The sequence below is a fragment of the Camarhynchus parvulus genome, chromosome 1A, assembly GCF_901933205.1.
Source record: "Camarhynchus parvulus chromosome 1A, STF_HiC, whole genome shotgun sequence".
In the NCBI taxonomy this organism is placed as follows: Eukaryota; Metazoa; Chordata; class Aves; order Passeriformes; family Thraupidae; genus Camarhynchus; species Camarhynchus parvulus.
The window spans coordinates 21,131,968-21,153,626 of NC_044586.1; the positions used below are offsets into that span (position 1 = coordinate 21,131,968).

Consider the following 21,659-nt stretch of genomic DNA (forward strand, 5'->3'; position numbering starts at 1 on the left):
ACGTCAGGAAGTGTGGTTCAGAGACTTGTGCCTGATTACATTTTTCAGGCTTCACAGGGCTGCATGAGTTTTGTTTCTGACATCCATACATCACCTGCTTTTACCCTGCACATTAGACATGCGATAAGATTTGGCTGATCACACAAGCATGCAAAGTATTATTATTCAGCATCTTAAAGAACCGATGCAACACCTCAGGAAAACAAGTCAATCAATTCTGATCAAAGTAAACACAGAGAAATGTAATTGAAAAGAAAAAACCAAAAATACCCACAATGCATTGCTTTCACAAGCAGAGATAATGAGCTAAAAAGGTTAGGTGACTGGTCCAAGATCTGAAAATTGAAAGGTGCAGTGGGAGTCCCTGGTAGTAATTACTTATTCCTTAGCAGAGAGGAGCAACTGGAAGGGTTTCCATGGGATGGTGCTTTTTCTGCTTTAAGCCATAGTTTTGTTTCTCTCAGAACTTCAAGCACAAAAACTGTTAAACAGAGCCTGGGGTTCCCAAATAGCTGCTCTTACCAGAGCATTCACTAGGCATAAGACTACACAGCTCACTCTGGGGACAGGGGTTGGGGAAGGATGAGGAAGGAAGAGAGGGGATGCCCCCCCACCCATTTGAGTTCAGCGTGTGCTTCACATACTGAGGAATTTCCTCCAGCTTTGTCCCCTGAAGAGCTCCACACAAACTCGCTCAAGGCTTTAAAAAGCATTAACCCCACCATCTGTGATGCTTATGGATCTGATGTGCATGACTTACCCATAGCATTAAGAAAAAAGAAGGTATGGAACACTAGCTATTCTTTTGACTATAATTTTTTACTCATCAGATGGAATGTGAAATGCTGCCAAGAGCCTGCAACCCTCAGAAACCCACCTATTGTAAGGCACACACACACAAAAAAAGCCCAGCAGATCTTGCCAAAATTCTGCATGCTATTACTAAAAAAATAAAATTAAATTAAAAAAAATCTTGCAGTGTTAGCTACTGCTTGAATAATTTAGTCTTGCTGCCTTCCCCAGGAAAAGTACACTCCATTCCCAATGGACAAAGTTACTGTAGTCTCCAAGAGCGCTGGGAGCAGGTATGAAGATAGAGACCCTTGTTAGAGGAAGAGGGGAGCCACTTCAGCAGGGAGAAGCAGGCCATAAGATCATGTTTGTTGAAGCTAAATTTTTACAACCACATAACAAAGAGTTTGGCTCCTGGGGCAGTGACTTACATTGCTGGGTTCTCTATCTAGGACCAGGAGTGTTTTAGCAGTGATACTCCACCTGCTCCTGCAGGAAAGGCAAACGCACGACAGAGGAAGTGACTTGGTTTATGAACAGGTTAGCAGTTTTAACAGTTATTCCAAACACAGTCAGTTGGATGAACATAAGCATTACCACATTGGATCAGGCCACTATTTCTATCAGCAAGAGATGCTAGCATCAGCTCTCCAGAGAAAACTGCAAGGAACACTAATAACAGGTAAGAGTAAGACTTCCTGGATCCAAACATCCAAACACACATGAATCCTCCATCTCTGCTTTAGTTAGGATTTGACTGACATCAGCTTCCAGGGCTGAAATTTAGCAAAGTTTATTTATATGGCAGAATATCCATATTTGTGATTCTTAAAGTTAGCAAAACCAGAGAATTCCTTCATCTGAGAACCACATTCTGGTTATGTAGCTTGACCAGAAGTATAAAACAGCCCGGCAGCCAGTCAAATCTTGGTGCAATCTGTGAAAAGCCTACTAGCTGTGCTAAAACACATCCAAGGGAAAAAGAAACAGGCTGGTTTTGTAAAGTAGCCAGCATATCATTTGGGTGTACCAACAGCTGACTGTTGTGTTGGAAAAGGAGTGAAAAAAACCACTTCAAACCCTCAAACCTGTCTGCTGCCCTGTATCTAGTCTTCTATCTACTGTGGTTTCAAATAGGTGAATCTCATATATATTCACAGTCCTAGACAAAATTACTCTTTACTATGGCAAGTCTATTCCTCATATAGGTACTTAATGAGCATGCACAAGTCAATGACTAACCTATAGTTTGAGAAATAAAATTTATCAAGCTTATTTAACTTTGAGAGTTTTACAGTAGGTGAGTTTTTTTCAGACTGTCTGGATTCTTTCAGCTTTTGGTCTGAAATGTTATTTGTTAGCATTCTCATTTAAAAAGCATGGCTGCTACAAATCAGGACAATATTCCAGTACAGTTTTTACGTGTGCTTTCTATCAGAGGTTATAATGTCTCCTTATTTCTACCAAGTGGCACCTCAGTTGAAAACTGAAGGTTGCATTAGTGTTCAAAGTGAGGTTTAGGTGACTATCTATCTAACTCATCTAGAACAGCCTAAGCAGTTGCTTTCTCAGGTATCAAAACCCTTCTCTGGATAAACAACGACAGCCATGCATAAGTATGGGCATTCCACATATGCATTAGCAAATCTTGAGTTCTTGAAATAAATATTAAAACTATTAAGAGCTTTGATTTCTTGCACCTTCCTCTGGTTTAGCATTTGACACTGTCAAAACTTACTCTAACGTGGATGGTGCTCAGGTCTGATCCAGTATGGCAATACCAATGAGCTTTTATTAATCTACATTCTGTATTTTTTTAATTCTGCTAAGCTCTCAAATGCAGTGATACCATTAAGTTTTGTAACTTAAACACCACTGAGGTTTGGGAAAACCAATTCCTTCTATCAGGTTTGAGTTAACCTGCAGCTTACTTTACTGTTTTCTTCCACATTACTCACTATGTCTTGGCCATTCATGCTGCTGACTGATCTTAGGGTGGCATCTTTCCACTGGCCAGGAAGAAAGTAACCGATGGAGGGCAAGATGTCAGGAACGTGTGCCTGTCCCTGACCCCATGGAGGTCAACAGTGCCCACACAGAGTGATGGCTGTCCTACAGGTTACTGCAACATGGAATTGTACAGCACATTTTGTATTATTGCACTAGGAATCCAATTTGTTCTACAAAGTACCTTGCAGAGACAGACTGTGATGACAAAAAACACCAGTAGTAGGTAATTACATCCCACTGCTTGGGACTACGGACAGTTCTGGGACTGTGTGAATCTGCCTTGCTTACTGGCGCTCTGTAAATGTTTACTAGGTAGTATGCTGCCCATGAAGACATGGGATCTGTCAGCAGGGTCAGAAAAATTCAGTGTAATACCAGTAAACACAGACGTGAGACAGTATTTGGAAGGGCTAATCATTGGAGCCTGGCCCATATTTCAAATGAAAATAAACCTTTTACATGGGACTCAGGCTGGATTTACATCAAAGACAAGGCCTTCCCAGTGCCCCACTCATGACAGCCTCTGGCTAGGAATGCTCTAGCTGTTACTCCCAGGGATTAAAAGCACATTCCTCCTCCGTGGTGCAAATATTTCATATTCTGCTAGACAGTATCACTTAGCTCAGCTTTGCTGCTTTGTTTCACTGTGGAGCACTCCCCAGTAAAACTGGACTGTGCCATTTTTAGAGCAATAGACAGACAAGTTGCAGGTCAGAGGCTATGGTCAGAGGATAGAGAATATAAACTAGGAGTGGTGGCAAAAAAGTGGATTTGAAAACCCAGAAGAAACACTCTGTTCAGAAGACCAATATTTAGACGAGAGGTTTCATTTAAAATCTTCTGGTGAATTAAATACAAACACTGCCAAAATTGCCAAAGAGCAAAGCTAGACAGGTACATGAGCACTGCAGCTTGCTTCCTGGAGCTCACTTTAAAAATGAGACTAGACTCTAAAAGGGTCACAGTAGCTCCCATCACTTAATCTGCTGCAGAAGGTATTGTGAGCTTATCCAGCATAGATCAGGCCAGCTCCCTGCACTGATGTGTATGGATTCCACTTTCCTTCTTAATACAAGATTTATGGGTTTTTTCTTCCCCTTTGGGCCAAGTGTAAAGGAAAAGAAGGGTCAGTCCACATCTCTGTGCTGGAGGATTCGTTTCTACTCCTGTTCTTTCTGAGAACATTGCCTGGAAAATATGGCAAGTAGAACTCGAGACAATATGATTAAAGCATCCTCAAAATCAGAAACAAAACAAACAAAAAAAAGACAGTTTGGAGGGATTTGCTGATTTATCTGTCATTCCACCACATTTAAACAAACCAACAAAAACCCAAAGCAAAACTCACAGATCTCATTCCCTCTATTTTTAAACAGCAGAATACTCCTTTGTAACAGCATTTTTTGCACTGCATTACTAGTGAAAATTTGAGGGCAAAGAATGCTAAGGCCACACATTTGCCATTGCTTCATTGCATTATCATTCTCTCTACATCCCAAATGCTCCCAGCTTTAAATTAATGGACTTGATTAATCTTTGTTTTAAACCTTTTTAAACCGTCTCCAACAAAGAAAGCAAATCCATTGTGGGTAACTGGCTCTTCGGTGTCCTACTGCCAGATGGTGAGGCATGAATTAATGGATAATATTTCTCATTCCTGAATATGGAAACACAAATGGAGTACAAAGAGCAGCAGTTTTTCAGGAATTTTAGATCTTCTTTTTGTGTCCTTCTCAGCAGCACTATAACATATTGGGTGGTCAATGGATGACAAATACCATATACAGACAAATTGAGAAATTATGAGAAGGAACCCATCAGCACTTTAAGCTGTTGCAAGTACTGAAAATTGTTTCAGTCAAGAATTTAACACAGAAAAATTTAGATTTGCCCCCACTGGATGCCATCATGTGCAGAATGCTCTGGCACTAGCAAGATCTTGACTCTCACCATCCAGACAATTTTAGGGTTTTTGTTAACCAATTAGCTCTTTGACACGGCTGTGCAGAGCACTCTGCTCTTGTGACAGCGCTTACCCTGGGTAGGCAGGGATGGCCGTGGGAGGAACTGCCCGCACTGCCCCGTACACTGTCCTTCCTCGGCCCCTCAGATGGGCGCCCCGAAACGCGGCCGCTGTGGTGGCTGCAGTTGGATAGGGGAAGCCTGGAACTGTGAAGACAGACAAGGTGGAAGGTGAAAAAGGATACAAGCTCTGCCCCAGAGAGCAACCACCTGCTTCAAACAAAGTGACACAACAGCTCCACAGCGGTGGGACATTTGGCATCAATCCTGCAGAAGGACATGCTTATAACCCAGCAAGCATCCCATACATACTTCCTGCTACACCATGGCCTTTGGGGGAAAAGGGTTGCAGAAAGGTTTGGCATGCAAGAGGTTAATGTTTTGGCATGCCTTCCCCACCCCAAACAGGGCTCAAATCCCCCCACCTTTCAATACTGCCATGCAGTCTGGTTAGAGTCTGAGAAGCATGGGGAGTTACTATCAATACAGCACGCAGTTCTTCCAAAACTGCAGAGGCTCTTTAAAATAATTTGTCAAGAGGCCCTTAAAGTCAACCAACTTACATCAGTCTCTTCCCTCCTTTCCCCTCCCACTCTTTGCCACCCAATCCTCTGTATGTTCATTTTAAAGCCTGAAAGACAAGATAGCCCATATAACAGCAGCAGCAATTTCCCAAAAAGTGCCAGTTTACTGAGAGCCCACCTTCATTTAACAAGTGTGACCAATAACAGGCACCACATATAGCAATGCCTCTATTATTATGCTTTAAACTGAAGTAAACTGGCTTGTGATGAAACTTTGTAAAACCTCAGAGGCATCTGCAAACATGTTATAAACAGATACTGAGAGGGAACAAGTCCCAGGGCACAAACCCAACCCAGCATGCATCCAGGTGCATGCCACTAGGGGCCCTGCAGACCCGTGGTTCAGCAGCTTGTATAATATGTACTTTAGGGATTTGTCTGTTAGGTTTCTTCCATTTCAATACAGGGAGGGGAGCAAGGGAATGGCCCATTCCTCATACAGACCCTCCCCTTGTTCTGCAGCCTCCTTGTTGATCAGAAGGACCCATTCAGCAGTGCAGCAGGACACTGCAGATGAACAAATTACAGCAACTGCACACTATACTTTGGCTCAAGGTAAACTCATTCCCAGCGTGACCCATCCTTTCAAGTAGATATTATACAGACTGGAGAGAAGAAGGGTAACAGGTCATCATTAATTCAAGCACAGTAACAGTACAGGGGCCATCGGGGGCTACTTACTGATTAAAGGAATGTAAGTGTTAATACCCCCCCTTCCCGACAGGGGCACTGCGGCGTCATTGCCCAGCGAGACATCTGCTTGAAAGCTGGACGCTAATTTAATTTGAGAAAGAATAAAAAACAAAAACAAGACCGTAAAAAGGTTATAAAGAAACAGCAGATTAAGAACATAAACAAACACCACTGCAGTTAAATGGCAGAAGTGGAAGTGTCTACTTAAGCTCTACCTGCATATAACTCAGGGCCGTACACCGCTCCAACCACAGGACTCAACTTCCAACCTGAAACAACAAAGACTGCAGTGAATGCCAAAATCTACACCAAGAGAAGGAACGGGCAGTGTGGGTAGGGGGAATAGTCTCTTGCATGCGCCCCAGCTTCACATGCACAGCTCTTTTCCAGTTTCTGCTTCGCCTCAATCCCCCTTGGTGTAGATGGAGGCCAACTGCCCTTTCCTAATGCCAAGCTCTAGGTGCAGGTCACTGTATCGGAGGGAACAGCAAAACATCAGCTGATCTGCAGCAGGCAGAGGCACTGCTGTGGGAATGCCAACTACCTTATATGCGTATTTGCCATGAGCACCGTGCGACCTGGCATTCCCTGCAGAAGCCTTGCTGCCAGCTCCTCCCTACTTTCACTGGGAACACTGCAGATACAAGCCCTCTCTAAAGCCACCGGCCCAGACTGTCATCTCAGGCAAGTCAAATTATAGCCTTGAATTCTCAAAGCATCTTTCTCTCATCTGCTAGAGGTCTGCTAAAAAGCAACAGTGTCTGAATTTCCTCATTAACTGCATTACGCAACTATAGTTCATAAAAAAATAAAAAATCATTCTATTCATCTCACACTTTCTCCTCACTGTTATTTTAGTACTTCTCTCCTTTATGCTGCTTTTCAGGTGAAAGCCTTCACAGAGAAATGATTTCAATATAATCTGGATAATTGGCAAGAACCGCAAATCATCAAGATAAAACCTACAAGAGAATAGGGCTTAAAGAAGTATGGGTATGAGTTGGTACATATGTCCAGTCACATCTAGAAACCTATCTGTCTTTTCCTCCTCCATCTCTCTAATGGGGGAGGAAAGAGATATAAAGCTAACAATGTGATCTGGGTTGGCTTCCACAAAGCATTCCTTTCAGGAAAGATCTCAGCTGTTCAGCTAGCAATCACAGAGGCATTTTTATTTAAATAAATCTATACGCTTCTCCTGTCTTGGAGCCCTGGTGCACTTGCTGAACTTTTAACACCTCTAACCACTCTAGAAGCTATATGAACAACTCTGTGAACTGCAGCCCATCACCACCACACCTTCACCTGCTGGCAGAGTATCAGTGACAGATGCAGTGCAGGCTGCTCTGCAAGTACAGGCACACTGCTGCTGCACTGGTCACCTTGATGGCAAAATACTCCAGTGGTGGCAACAAGAGGACTGTCAACTCTTAAATTTAATAACAGTTGTACAAGCATACTTGCCAGTACTCCTTAAGCCTGGTCTAATACTAAATTTCTTTGCATAGCTTTAAAGCTGGCTTTAAACTGCTGGCTACAAAAGCAAAATATTCTTGTACGTTATCACTTTCACAAGTAAGCCAAGTTTTGTTACCAAATAGTCACATACACGACATTTTCTGCTCTTGTTTTAAGGACAATGTACCATGGATGCCTTGCCTTTTGCTACAAAATCTTCTAGTTCCTTCCAGGTACTGTGAGACCCACAATCCCAAGCCTTTTGCTTAGCTATGTTTCCCCAGCTCTGTACCCAAGGTAAGATTTACTTGCAAGGGACCACTCAGTAAGTCGGCAGCAGAGCAACATAAAAAAATTTTATCTTCTGAGTTTGGAGTCTTACTTTGTAATCAAAACTGTCACACCAGCTACAACCTGTATGCAGCTTCCTGCCTTGAAGAAAATGTTTGGGAACATTTTCACACTGAAAAGAACGTTGCTGCCCATTTCAGGACAAAGACTCAGATTCAAAATCTTTATCAAAGCAGCATTCTGCTGGGAGAATGACTTTTTATGCTATATATGCCTATGAAGTAAAATGACTTCACAGAGAACCACCAAGATATCCCAATGAAACAGGATTCCTCACTATCCAAACAACTTGGTCTTTCTCTGTTTAGGTTCACTGGAAAATTCACTGAACACAGGCAGTCTGAAACAAAAAGCAAGCAAACAAGCAGTGCAAAGGCTGCTTTGCTGGTTGCTTGGGGTCAGCTGTACTTTTACAGATACCTCAATTTAGGTTCTATCTTAAGTTATTAAGCTAATTACTTAGATTAGGCATCTCAAGTTATGTTTCTGCATTCATATTTAGGTATGTATGTGATGGCAGTGAGACACAGGAGTACTGCACATCCCACCATACAGAATCAGCTTGCAGTACTAAGGCGGGCAACCCATTGGCCCTTGGCACCTTCACCCATCTTAGCCACATGGGCCACGTCCCTACTTCTCTCTGGCCCCACTTCTCCATCTGGAAAAAACACTTTTGGGTTATACTGAATGGTATAATTATACAAATTAGAGTTTGTGAGGTTTTATTGGTTCCTTTTGGTCCTGAGGAGAGGTCATGACTTTTCCCTTTTGTCTTTCTTCAAACGTTTCAGCTCATCACTAGTACAAACTGTCTCTCTTACCATTTGCATAAGGTGTGACCATCTTCTTATTGGTCATCACTCTTGCAGTGGCATTGTTAACCTAAAAGTAAGAAAGGGGAGGGGGAGGAGAGGGAAGGAAGCACAGAACGTTAGGGAAAATGGTGAAAAACTCTCAGATACCACACACACACAAACACACTATACTTCTCTGAGCAAAAAAAAAAATTAAACAGCTAATTTTATATGAATGCAATCTTTAAATTACTTTTAACAGTTGCCATTTAATTATAAAAGTTACAGCTAAACATGGCATTTTAAAATTATGCATTAAACAAAAGGCCAACGAGAGTAAAGTGCAGATTCTCCACCACCCTGCCATCCCTAGGCATGGGATTATTTACAGCTCAGTGATCAAAAGGGCAAAACCCTAGATGCTTTGTCCAGGTTCTCTTAGAGAGGCAGGAATAATTTCTGCAGCCCAGGGCAGGGGAACTGAACCAGGTGATGCACAAGCTGACTTGTTTCTCAATCTCACTGCTGGAATTGGGGCCCAGCAGGTCACTGGCAGAACACTTGAGTAGAAAAAGGTAGCCTGGAGTCCCTCAGCATTACATTCGAACTCACAAGGCTTGAGGAAATCTCTGGAACATCACCAACTCTTTAGATGATCTACATTCACTGATTTACACCCACCATTTTCAGATCTTTTTCCAGATAATTTTTTCCTTGTCACAAATCTCATGGGACAAAAAGAGTACATACCAGCAGACCTGGATAATTTTTGGGTTTACTGTGCCCTCCACCCTCTTTACAGAGCTCTGCACAGTTCCAAGCGGTTTGACTGCTCAAGCAAGTGGGGTGTTACTGCAGAGATGGTGCTGATAAAGAAAAGATGGACTAGTTTGGAAGCCAAGTTACTGCAGCCCCGTGTCAGCCTCAAAGCTCTTGCAAGGAGGGTGAAGTCTTTATGAATCATCAATAATTTATCAAAACGCATGCCCAATGGGAATGGAGGCCAGGGTGAAGAAGAAAAAAAATGGATACAAAAATAGAAGCTGCCTCAGGCCCTTGAGATGTATGGATGGTGGGCGTACACAGGGTGGGGAGTCCAGAGCTACATTTTACTCTTGTTTCAGACCCAAAACAATAGAAACATTACACATTTAAAAAGAAAGAATGGGAAACAACAATGATGAGACTGAAAGCATGCAGTTAAACACACACAGATAAAAAAAAGAAAGAAAAAAAACACACCACAATTGATTCAGAGGGTGGGGAGGGGAGGAGTGAGGGGATAGGGTCTCACAGACAATCATTAGATGGAGCGAGTGCCTGAAATCAGCTGCTACAGCAAAGTGCAACACAAGCACTTAAAGGAAAAATTGCCAGAACCAATCAGAAACCACCAGTCAGCAAAGAGACCAACAGCTGCATTTAACTTAGTAAAGAAATAAACTGGGGAGGGGGCAGAAAGAAAAAGAGAGAAAAACAGTAACAGCTACAAACAGGTCTCAGATAGAAAGAGCAGCAGAAAGAAGGGGCAGGAGAGAGAGAAGAGGATATGGGTGCATTAATAAAAACCAGCCAAACTGGAGTTCAGTAACTCTGAGTAAGATGTGCAAGGGAAAATCACCATGAAGTCAGTAATCAAACAGCTCAGACTGCTACAAAACAATATGTACATCCAAAGTCCAGGCGGCATTACTCAACAGCATTGAAAATAAAAGGGGGAGAAGGGGAAGGAGGTGGGTGGGGACAACAAGTCAAATCACATTTCGTAGTGTTAATGTGAGATGGCAGATGGATTTTTTCTTTCTTAATTTTTTTTGTAATTTTAAGAAAAAATTTTAAAAAAAGAAAAGAAAAAGCTTCTTCTCTAGCACTTTTGTTTCACTTACCGCCAACTCGTACCATCGCCAGCATTGTGTATAGTTACCATGGAAAGAGTGAGTCAAGTGAAGGGCCCTAAACGCTAAACCATCGGAAAGGGAAATAAAAAAAAAAAAAAAAAAAAAAAAAAAAAAAAAAAGGCAAAATATGCAGACATCTTACTCAAAAACGGCGGCTTTTTTATTTCAATATTTGTACTTTTGGTTTGTGTTTGTTTTTTTTAAAGAAAGAAGGAGAGAGGGATGATGCCAGTTAGCCTTCAACACAGTGGAACACCAAACTGGTCAACACCAGACATGCCCAACATATAGCCATGATGGCCAGCCAACATTAACCCCTCCCTCCCTGGTGGCGAGAGCTAGCAGACTTTTAGGATTAGCTTTCACCAAACCTATTCTTGACCATGGGCTGATCAAGAAACCAGCAGTGTAAATAGCACAGCCCACTTGGGGCTGCTGCCCCACATGTCCCCACCCCTCCCACAGGCATCATCTCACACTTGCATGGAGGAGAACTGGCCTCAGAGGAAAGAGAGGATACTGGCTGGCCCCCTGCTTTCGTTTTTGGACACAGTTAGAAGTTGGACAGTACTCTTTCAGTTAGTTTTGTTCAGGCCTGGTAACAGGAAATTGGAGCCTTGCAAACTGAAGCAAAGGAAAAATCAAGACAGCAGAAGGGCAAAAACTTGGAGTGGGTGGGAATAAAACTTAAAAAAAGAAGAAAGAAAAGGAAAAAAATACCCAAAACAACAATAAAAATATTCTGTAAAGGGTGTAAACTTCTATACATTTCAGTGCAGGGAGGTGAAGGACACAGACACAAACACACACGCACACACGAGACTGGGATCCAAATGTGAAATAAGTGAGGCAAGACACAAAAAGAAATCAAAAGAATAAATATAAAGAAGAAATTGAATTACTGAAGACATGCACCTCGATTTTACGGCCCTCTACCACGGTGCCGTGTAATTTCTCCCTGGCCCTGTCTGCATCAGCACTATTCTCGAAAGTTACGAACCCGAATCCCTGCATGCAGCGGGAGAAGGGGGGAAAACATGCACATCGTTATATATTGAAATACTGATCTCTAGGTAAATAGAGAAAAAATATCACAGTATGAAATCGACATCAGCACAACTCAGCAATAACCTCCTAGAGTCACATTGTTGGTTCATGCATGTTTCATAAATGAAAGAAATTAAAATCAATAAAAAAGGAACTGTAATCATAATAAGAATAATAAGAGTAATTAAAAAAAAAAAGAAAACATAAAAGCAATTGAGGCCAGACCAAAAAAGAAGTACAAAGTTACTCGAGACAATTTTTCATTTTGGTTTGGTTTGTTTTTTTGTTTCTGTGACATAGGCAAGCTGGGTAAGCCCAAGCAGGGCTTCTCTCCCCTCTTAATGAACACAAAAATTTTGTAGGACTCCCGTCCACCTCAGACACAGTACAAAGCATTGACACTGAGCAGCACTTTCCTCCCTTGAGAAACTGCTATGAGAGCGAGCAGCAATCTGAGTTCATGCCTGGCACCAGGAATTCTGCAAGGCTTTGGGCAAATCAAACACCGAACCTTACTTTTCCCACCTGTAGAATGGAGACAGTAATAATTACCTACCTTAGAACACTGTTGAAAGGAAGGGCTCTTTGTAAAGCATCCCTTGTAAGCTCTTCAGGGCACAGCTCATGCCTACTCCTAAGCCTGTAACTTCCCCAATGATACATGGGGCCCTGAAAGTAAGCAAGGCTTCTAGGTGGCACCATAAAATAAGCATTTTTTATGTGAAGATTTAGAGTATTGCATACTGTAGTTCCAGAATATTCTTATCTATGAGTACTGTGGTGGACTTGACTGTAAATCTAAACACCTAAATACTGATTTATTGGTCAAGGCAGGTTTTGTATGACACTGCTGACCCTCTGCTACCCATCTTACTCAGTTGTGTTCTGAGATGGCAACCTCTGCACTGTGGATAGCAACAGATCTCTGCCTAGTTAGAATACAAAATTTCCAGAAAAATCAACAGGCCCTGCTTGGAGCAACCACAAAGGCTCAAGGACTGCCAAAATGTCACTTTAGTTAGACAAATTCAGGTTTACCACACCCATGAAGGCACAAGCAACACATGCCTGTCCTACACATGCTCATGCTGCTGCCAGCTCATGCAGTGGTATAACAGGGCAGGGTAAGAGACCATGCTTCCTTCCACAGAGCTGAGTGCACTGACATTAAGAGAGAGCCAACATGACAAAATGAATTAGGATTTTAACTAGGAGCAAATGGCATCTTAATACAGACAACTGTGATGAGATAGCCTTCATGCCATTAGAGAAAGTGGACCCAAACAAAAAGCATTGTTGCATTCTGCTTTCAGGACATTTTAACAACAGCAATAACTGGTTCCTGTGGCTTGGTAAAAAGCAAATATTGCTTTAATGTACAGAGAGTAATTTCCACTGGCTCCAGTACCCTCAGGAGCAGAACAACAAAGCTTATATTTGATGCAATGGAAACTCCCTCCCAATGTTAACTGAAGAGTGAGGTGATGAGAGTGATCTACAGCTATGCTTGTCAGGGAAGAGGCATGCTAGCCAGGCAACCTCCTTCATGCACCTTGGGATCACTATGTATTTGGACTGGACAGCCCAAAAAACAGATAGCATCTTGATTTCTAAGCATTGTTAGTAATAAGACACAAGCAAGCCATTATTCTTCAAGTGCTTTTTAAAGGTTTTTACAATACTAATCTGAACAGCCCAAGCTGTTTAAGTGACAAGCTGGCCTTTATCATCCACAGCTAGGTTTCCAGCACAAAACTGCCACAAATTGGTAAAATGCAGGGTGGTGGTTGTTGTTTTTTTGAGGGGGAAGGTTTACTTTTTTCCCTCCCCCCGAACAGCAATAATAAAGGATCTTAGCCAGTACTGCAATGCTGAGATCAACAAAAGCACTCCTTTGGGCTCCAACCCAATAATCTAAAGCTTCAGATAATTTAATTTCTCTAGCTATAAATAAAGAGCTATATAAATAACAAACTGATGCCTCTTTCAGAACAGCATAGAAGTTCCCTGTTTAAATGAATTAAAATCAGAGCCACAAGACATAGGGGCTAATAAAACAGCCCAACTGCATATAACTCTCAAATATGTTGCAGAGAACTGAGGGGATGCAGGGGGTGTAATAGCACAGCTGATTATGAAGGAATAGGGTACTGTGCCTGCTTTAAAGAGCCCCTACAGAGAAAGGTAAGCCTGAGAAAAAGAGCAACACCTTTCCCTCTGGTTCTGTATAATGGGGAAAAAACATCCTTTAAAGGCTGGGGGAGGAGGGCAGGTAAAGACTGCAACAGCAATCTCTATTTCCCTCTTCTCTTTTTGCATTACAATTTCTGTTTGTTCTAGACAAGCCTGTGGAGAACAAATGAAATTTATGTCTTCAGCGATGATGTGAACTGAAAGCTAGAGTGCAGATGGAAAGTAATTCTTTAGACATTAATCTGTGCAGGCTAGAAACAAACTAAGACTATTTTAATTCACATCTGTTTGCAATTAGTGAAGTCTGTATGGGATTTTTAAAAACTCCATTATCATTAAATATCTTTAAACTGAGTAGGAATTTTCAGTATTTTTATTAAGTTAACTCAAGGTAGCATACGATCCACACGCAGACTATATGAATATAATTAACAATGTGAATTAAACCAGAATTAATCTGATTCAGAACAACATAACTAATTAACCATATTTTATTGACAGATCAGCCCTTAGCTTGTGCAATTCTTTGTTGAGCACCATTTAATGTCAATGCTGAATTAATACTTTACATAGTTGACTATTGCAGTTAGTATTTGTGTCCTCTTGGTTTGTTACATTAATGCATCTCTCAGACATTCAAATTTTCATCAGGAAAAACAGGTGAGCCACACTTGACATTTTTGTTATTTCTAAGTTTAAAAACTAGCAATTAGATATATATACACACACATTTTTGAAGTGGGAGAGAAAAAATAACATACATATATTTTTTATTCCTTCTCACAGATGACCTGTAAAGAATAGGGATTAATTTGTATCTAAATACATATGCAACAAACACTTTTCAGTTTTCCCTCAGCAAGGTTGTCTTGACCTTGAAAGAAAAAAAAAGAAACAAAGCAAGAGAAAAAAAAGATGGGGCAGGTATCCAATATTTACCAGCTTAGCTTTATAGCAGGTACTGTATTGCTCCATAGTAATAGGTATGGAGCTAGAGGAAGGGAAGATCCTAGATGAAAACAATACTTAGGTTTTCTAAATTTAGATTATACACATAGTTTGAGTTTAATAATGTTATGATAACAAGACTGAAATTTTCAACAATTCCTCCCAACCAGCAACTGCCACAAACTTCTCCCATGCAGAAAATAAGTTTAACTTCTCCCATGCAGAAGATAAGTTAAGTTTAACCCAGCGAACACTAAATTCCAATACACATTTTTAGGAGTGGTGAGAAATTTGCAGTACCAGACTAACCCCTTTTTACCCAAAGGTTTATTGAAAGGGCCTGAAGAGACCGAGTAACTGTCACCCTTTTAGTCTGGCCTCAGATTCTGCAATAAATAACAAGCAACATGATGAGCAGTGAAAAAAATAATAAATGTATATATATATATAGATAGTATTTGAACGTTTCCATCTCTGAAGAATGAGAAAGAAAATTTACCATGTAACCGTAAAGGGAGAAATCAAAACCAGACGGTTCTCCTGGGTGTGGCCAGAACACAGAAATTAAACAAAAAACAACAACAAAAATAAAATAAAGTAAAATAAAAAAGAAATAAAACCAAAGAAAACTAAACAGAGCCCCTTGAAATCCATGCATTGTTAACCCTTCGTTTGTCATGGAGTTTAGACCAGTCACCTCAGCAGCAGAGTCTTTGCCTTGTACCACTGGAACATGCAGCCAGCAACCAACCTTGCTGTTATCTGCTGCTGTGCTTGTTTCTAACCAAGTTTTTTCTTTTTTTTTTTTCCTTACTTCAATATTAAGCTTTTAGAAGCCTGAAAAAATTGCCAAAGAGGCAGCAGTTTAGGCTACCTGTTTCCAAGGCATTTGGAAAGAGTAGGAGGGTTTCAGTTATAATCCACCTGAGATGAGCAGGACTGAATGCACCGACAGCAACACAGCACAAAACTCAGAAACAAATTATTGAAGTCACACACACAAAGGCACCCTTCATGTTGGTGAAAACATCTGTGTAAACCAAGCTGCCACCATTTCAGCAGCTCTTCCAGCTCCTCCCAGCCCCCATGCAATGTTTTGCATTAAGGTACATACACATGTAGAACCTGTCCGTGTACCTGTGCAATCTGGTGGGTCAGATGCAGAAATTAACCTGACTAACAAAAACGTAAGTGTATCTTCTGCAGCGCTATTTTTAAAAAAAAAACCTGCAGGGCTATTTTTAAGTTCTACCATTTCCACAATCCAGCTTGAGCTGCTCCACTGCCAATCCCTGCTGCGAAACAGCAGAGGGGGCAGAGGCCAGCAGCGAGGAGCTGGAGCCCAGCCTGCACTGCTGGGCAGCGAGAGCCTGGGGCTTCAGAGCAGCTCCAGCCACCTCAGGACAGGGGCTTCACAGCCCCAGTTATCCCCAGTGTGTGCTGCTCCTCCTCCCTTCAACTGATCCTGGACCTCACTGCATGGTCCGTGAGTTCAACAGGCTGAACTGACTGAAGACAAGCTCATTCCTCTCCCTGCTGCATCAGCTAATTTAGCACCTAGATCCAGCTCCCTACATAGTGAAGTGAGCACTCTGCTGGAAAAGCAGTCCCACAGAAGCAGTAGGTCAGCTTATACTGTGAAACCATAAACTTCAGCCTGAAATGCAATTTAAATACAACAGTTCAGTGTATGGACTAATTGATCTCTTTAGTTCAGTATTGCAGACTTCAAGGTATGAAACCACTCAACTAGGATAAAGGGACACTGGTCACGTCCTCCTTCATGCCACTGGCATCCTAAAGGGATTTGGTGACCTGAGAAAGTGATGCTGGTCACCAGTACTTAAATTGTTTTTAAACGTTATTGGATTAATAACATTGTTTGTATTTCTGGCTCAACTGATGAAATCTGACCAAAAATTATAAAATGAATTAAAATAAAAACAAGATTTCTAATTAATTTTATGTAATAAGGGGCTTTCCACTGAGTGGAAAGCAGGCCCAGAACAAGAGTGCCTCAACTCAAAGCACCTAATCCATTTAAAGTAAAAATAAGTGTACATGCAAACTTACAATCTTTAAGGCACCATTATCAAAACCTAGTCACATTCTTATCTTAACCTACAGTTAACTGCAAACTTAAAAATCCACACAGCTTCCACAGAAGTTTTTGGTTAGTATAGGTTTACTTACATAAATTCAAACACCAACAGATACAATTTCTCTCATAACTGACTACACAACTAATTTTAAAAATAAATATGAAGCACTTATAGGCCCTATAGTCCTATACAAGAATTTGGAGATCTGGGTCTCCCAAGTGGAAATCAGTGAGGGACATAAAACTTAGAGTATCCTGAAACCATGAGCTCCTCTGCACTAATATGAACTGTCACCATTTCAAAAGCTACAAACAACCCCAAAACCACCAAAAACCACTCCCTATTCAGCCAAGATTTTGCTGTATCCTTACATACTCCTGGTCTCTGAATGTCAATGAGGGTACATCTTGGAATGCCACACAGTACAGAGCTGGTGAGCAAAGAGCTTGGATTCCCTTTCCCTGCAGTTTTACAAATGCCACAGGGTACTCATTACACAGGAAGACTGCATTAATTCTGCAAATATGTCCACTTGTTCGATTCAGCACAATAGTGGCAAAATACCCATCTAGAGGATGCATCTACACTAACAAAAGGAGCAGGAATCCTCTTGACTTCCTCTGGAGGTGTTTTATTCACGGTTCAGTGAAGTGCATGGTAAACTGCAACCATGGGCAGAATGGGGCGGAATGCTATTTAAAGGCACTTATACCAGTCAGAGTTAGAAATGTAATGGTAAACAGGATAAATGAAACAAACAGCTAGTTTCCTGGAAGCAAGCAAAAAAAGCCAAATACATCAAGGGAAGACTGACATCATTCTATTAAACAAGAAGAAAACAAAATGTAATTCAAGGAATGTTTAAAGTTTTTATCTTGTTTTTCACACAGAGTGAAACAGTAGCAGAGTGAGGCCTACCAGGGCCCATATATTCCTACTAAACAGGCTGAATCTGGGAAGAAAGTGAGTTACAAAACAAGAATTCATATTGCCTTGAGAGAAGAATCAGCAAAACTCATTAACTGCCTCCTACACTGCTGTGATAGAGAAAGTCAACAAATACCATTTCTGAAAGAACCTGAGGTGAGATGGATACACCCAGCTCCCTCTTTGGTCACCAAACTCTGTACACAGTACACAGAGATCCTGAATATGCAGCCAGTTTGACAGATCTTTCCCAGGCTGTCGAAGAAAACTGTCTGGTCATCTCAGGTGGATTCAAAATGAAGAATGCTACCTTAACACTTGCTCCAGTCCCTCCTACTGACAGCACTGGAGCGATCCCAGTAGAGTTCTCCCGCCACAGCTTGGCAGGGACAAAGCGCTGCTCAACCCCATCGCACATTGGGTGGGGGCAAACCCAGGGCAGTTTGCAATTTACCACTGTACCTTTAAAATATTTACAAAACATATACACAAAACACTACAACCCTTAGGAACCCAGGGAAGGGAAGGGAGCATTGAGAACACAGCACAAGGCAGGCAGCAGGAGCATCTGCTTTCGGATTCCCAAGAGAGAGGAGGAGGAGGAGAAGAAGAGAGAGAGGTTTCATATCATTAGATTAGAATGGAAACCACAGGGCAGGAAAATGCATTCAGATTTTTTTTCCTAAGGTGTAGGAAGAACCCAAGAGTGAGTGAGTGGCCTCCAGAAAGATCCATTTCCTTTGCTTCACCATCAGATCACCAAACTGTAGTTTTTCCATTATTATGTGAATACCAGGTGCTTCGTGCAGCTACACCCCACTCAAACACTGGGGCCTCCCATTTTCATGCTAAGCAGGAAGAATCTTGCATTCTTTTTAAAAGAGGAATTATTTTGGGTGAGAAGGATGCAAAGATACCATGAAATAACTCTTTGGCTGTTTTCTCATTCTGTTCAGATTCTGGACATCCCTCAATACAGGCTACTAGTTTTGTAACTGCTTTTTGCTGCGAGACAACAAAAAAGCAGTAGAAAACTGTATGGTTAATAAAGACTAGAAGAACATTTCTCTTTTTTCTTTTTTTTTTTTTTTCAAATATTTATTAACAGTTCAGGGTTAACATTCATCAAGGAACTCTTCAGCAATAATTTTTGTTTTAACTGGAAACCAGAAGCCTTGGGCTTTAGCAACAGCACAAGAAGGTACTTTTCATAGTCATAAATCAAGTCTTCACAGAAAAGCCTTCAATGTCAATGTTGCCTAGAAGGGAAAGGGCAGCTGTGGGCGTTTAATACTCAGGGCTGTATGGATGGGAGAGAGAGAGAGAAGTTCATGTGTGAAGAGGAAAACACTGCTCTGGAAAGCATAGGCAGTGGGATATGAAGAACATTTTGCCAGGCTAGTTATTTTTGTTCTTTCTTTTGCAATTATATCTGAACAAGTAGGGATTTGATAGAGGCCAGAGGCTATTCTCAAAACCAAACAATAATGACTAAAATCAAGAGTAATTCACAGGTAGCTTTGGCCTATAAATATCAAAAGAACAGCAGAGAGCAGAATAAATATTTACAAATTCAGCACAGCTGATTGTTTTGGTAAAGCATATAGATTTTTAACCATGCAGGAAAGTAAAGCTCTAACTAAACCATATAGACATTTACTTGTTCAGACTGTCTTGTTAAAAAACAAGAGAAAACCATGGTATTAAGCAGAAACAGAGGATGAGGGGAAAGGGCTAAAACTCATGTCTTTTGTATACAGATCAATGGCTTTCTGGTTTCCAGATAATACAGGACTGAAGAATTTCAGAATGCATCTTGGGCAACATGGGTAGAAATTTGCAGAAGGCTCTAAACGTGAACATACCCCAGAATACATGTTGAAGCAAAGAGGCCACCATAAAAACTGTGGACCTCAAATCCAAGCAAAAGGCATAGACTCTAAACCAAAACTGCTTAGCTGAATTGCAACTTAAAAACCTTTTGTGTGCATGCACACATGTGCACACACGTGTGTGTGAGGAGGAGGGAAATTTTGTTTTAATTGAAAATGGGAATCTTAGCATTGATTAAGTCAAGCAGAGTATAGACATGCACTGTGCAAGCTTCCCCCATAGAGCTTTGGCAATGCACCTCGCTCCTGACCTGCAAAACTCCCTGCTATTCCAGTGCTGAACCTCCTGGGCAGAGAGAGAATCACAGCAATTTGTCATTGTGGTGATACTGGTTACGTGATGAGAACCAATTGCCAATTAGGACAGAGACCACTGAATCTCTCTGCAGCTGACCTGAGCAACATCTGAAATCTCATCTCCAGAGATATTAATTGCCGTTAACCCTCAACAAAACTTGCCTCTTAATATATCTGTAAGAAGAAAATAGGAGTGTGAATGCAAATTCTGTGGGGGAGGTCCACATGGGGCAGGACAAGTGGAATGAGGATGCTTATATTAAAGCACCAAATATCTCAAACATGAAAGGTCAGTATCTCAGAAGTGCCAAATAAGTTTGCAAAACAGAGTATATGAAATCCTTTCACATATGAGATATGACAGTTTTTCTACAGAAGTATTTTAATGCAATGAAAATGGCAGGGATGGGAGTGAATTTAGGTTTGGTTCTTATAGTGTCCCATCACACAAAGACGTTTTACCTTATTCTACCTTCCTCACAGGGCAGCCATTGCCAATGCAATGGGAACGGGTTGGTATGAAGGCTCAGTTGACTGAGACTCTGTTTGTTCAAAAGGCTGGAGAACCTGATCCCACAGACAGGAGCGTCTCTGAGCATTTGTACATGCTGCCCAGAAACAACCATGCTCAGAGTCTCAAGTCAGAGGGAACAGGAGACAGTCCCTAAAATAGCTTTTCCCTTCCCCCATCACTCTAATTCCTGCTGATCTCTACAGAATATGTTCTCTAGGCAATGAACTGCCTTTTACTCTGCAATCAAAACAAGAGAAGTGGGTACAGAAACAGGACTTACCTTCGAGCCACGCTCATTAAAGATTATCTCTACATCAAGGATTTTGCCAAATTGCTGCAGAGAGACAAGGGAAAAGAAAAAAAAAAACATTTATTTTTGGCGGTGCATTTTTCCTACCTTTTGCAGGGGCCGGCTTAGTGCAAGAAGGTAGGTGAGAATATTTCCATTTCTAGCATTCAGGCAAAGGCATAATATTCCAGTGACATGACCCAGTTCTCCTGGGTTAAGAAATGCAGATCGTCATGGTCACAAACTCCAGGTTTTCTCACAAAAGTCTAAAGGAAGAAAAACAATCTCCAGAAGAGTTTTAGGGATTTGAGGAAGCTCATCTTTCCCCCGCTAATCTAAACAATTCTTCTTTCCCTCATTCTACTATTTCACCTAAGACATGGTTCTATGATTTCACCTCAGATATCCAACAACATTTCTCACATATAAGTCAACATTTCAGCTTCCTCCTGAAGTAGTTATCACAAAGAGAAACTTAAAAGTGATGTTTCTCTGGAGGGAGTAGTAACATAAGACTCCCAGCCTCAGGGAATTCAAACACTAAAGCTTCTTTCCTTCCCTTTGTTTTCCAAAACTCCAAGCCTTCAAAAGAATTTATGGTAGATTCAGAAACCATGAAAATGGAAAATTCCCAACAGCTTGTTTTTCAGAAAAAGATCATTCAACTTAAGCCTGTGACATATAGTAGGTGGTCAACAACCTATGCAAGCTTATCACATGTAATAGAATGCCTACCTCAGCCTGGAGACTCCAAGGAGAGCTCTGCACTGAAAAGGTTCCAAAGAGCTCCCTATTTACCACAGAAGGAAATCTACCACCTCTGTGGAACCATGTATGGATTACAT

At 41.3% G+C, this 21,659-nt stretch overlaps 1 protein-coding gene across 1 annotated transcript in view; it reads right to left on the reverse strand.

Moving 5' to 3' along the window:
- The window catches only part of RBFOX2 (RNA binding fox-1 homolog 2), a 170,386-nt gene that overhangs the window by 16,600 nt on the left and 132,127 nt on the right, over positions 1 to 21,659 (reverse strand). The window contains 6 exon segments of the mRNA XM_030959453.1: positions 4,839 to 4,971; positions 6,090 to 6,182; positions 6,317 to 6,370; positions 8,735 to 8,795; positions 11,521 to 11,613; positions 20,806 to 20,859. Of these exon segments, the coding sequence (XP_030815313.1) occupies positions 4,839 to 4,971; positions 6,090 to 6,182; positions 6,317 to 6,370; positions 8,735 to 8,795; positions 11,521 to 11,613; positions 20,806 to 20,859 (488 nt within the window).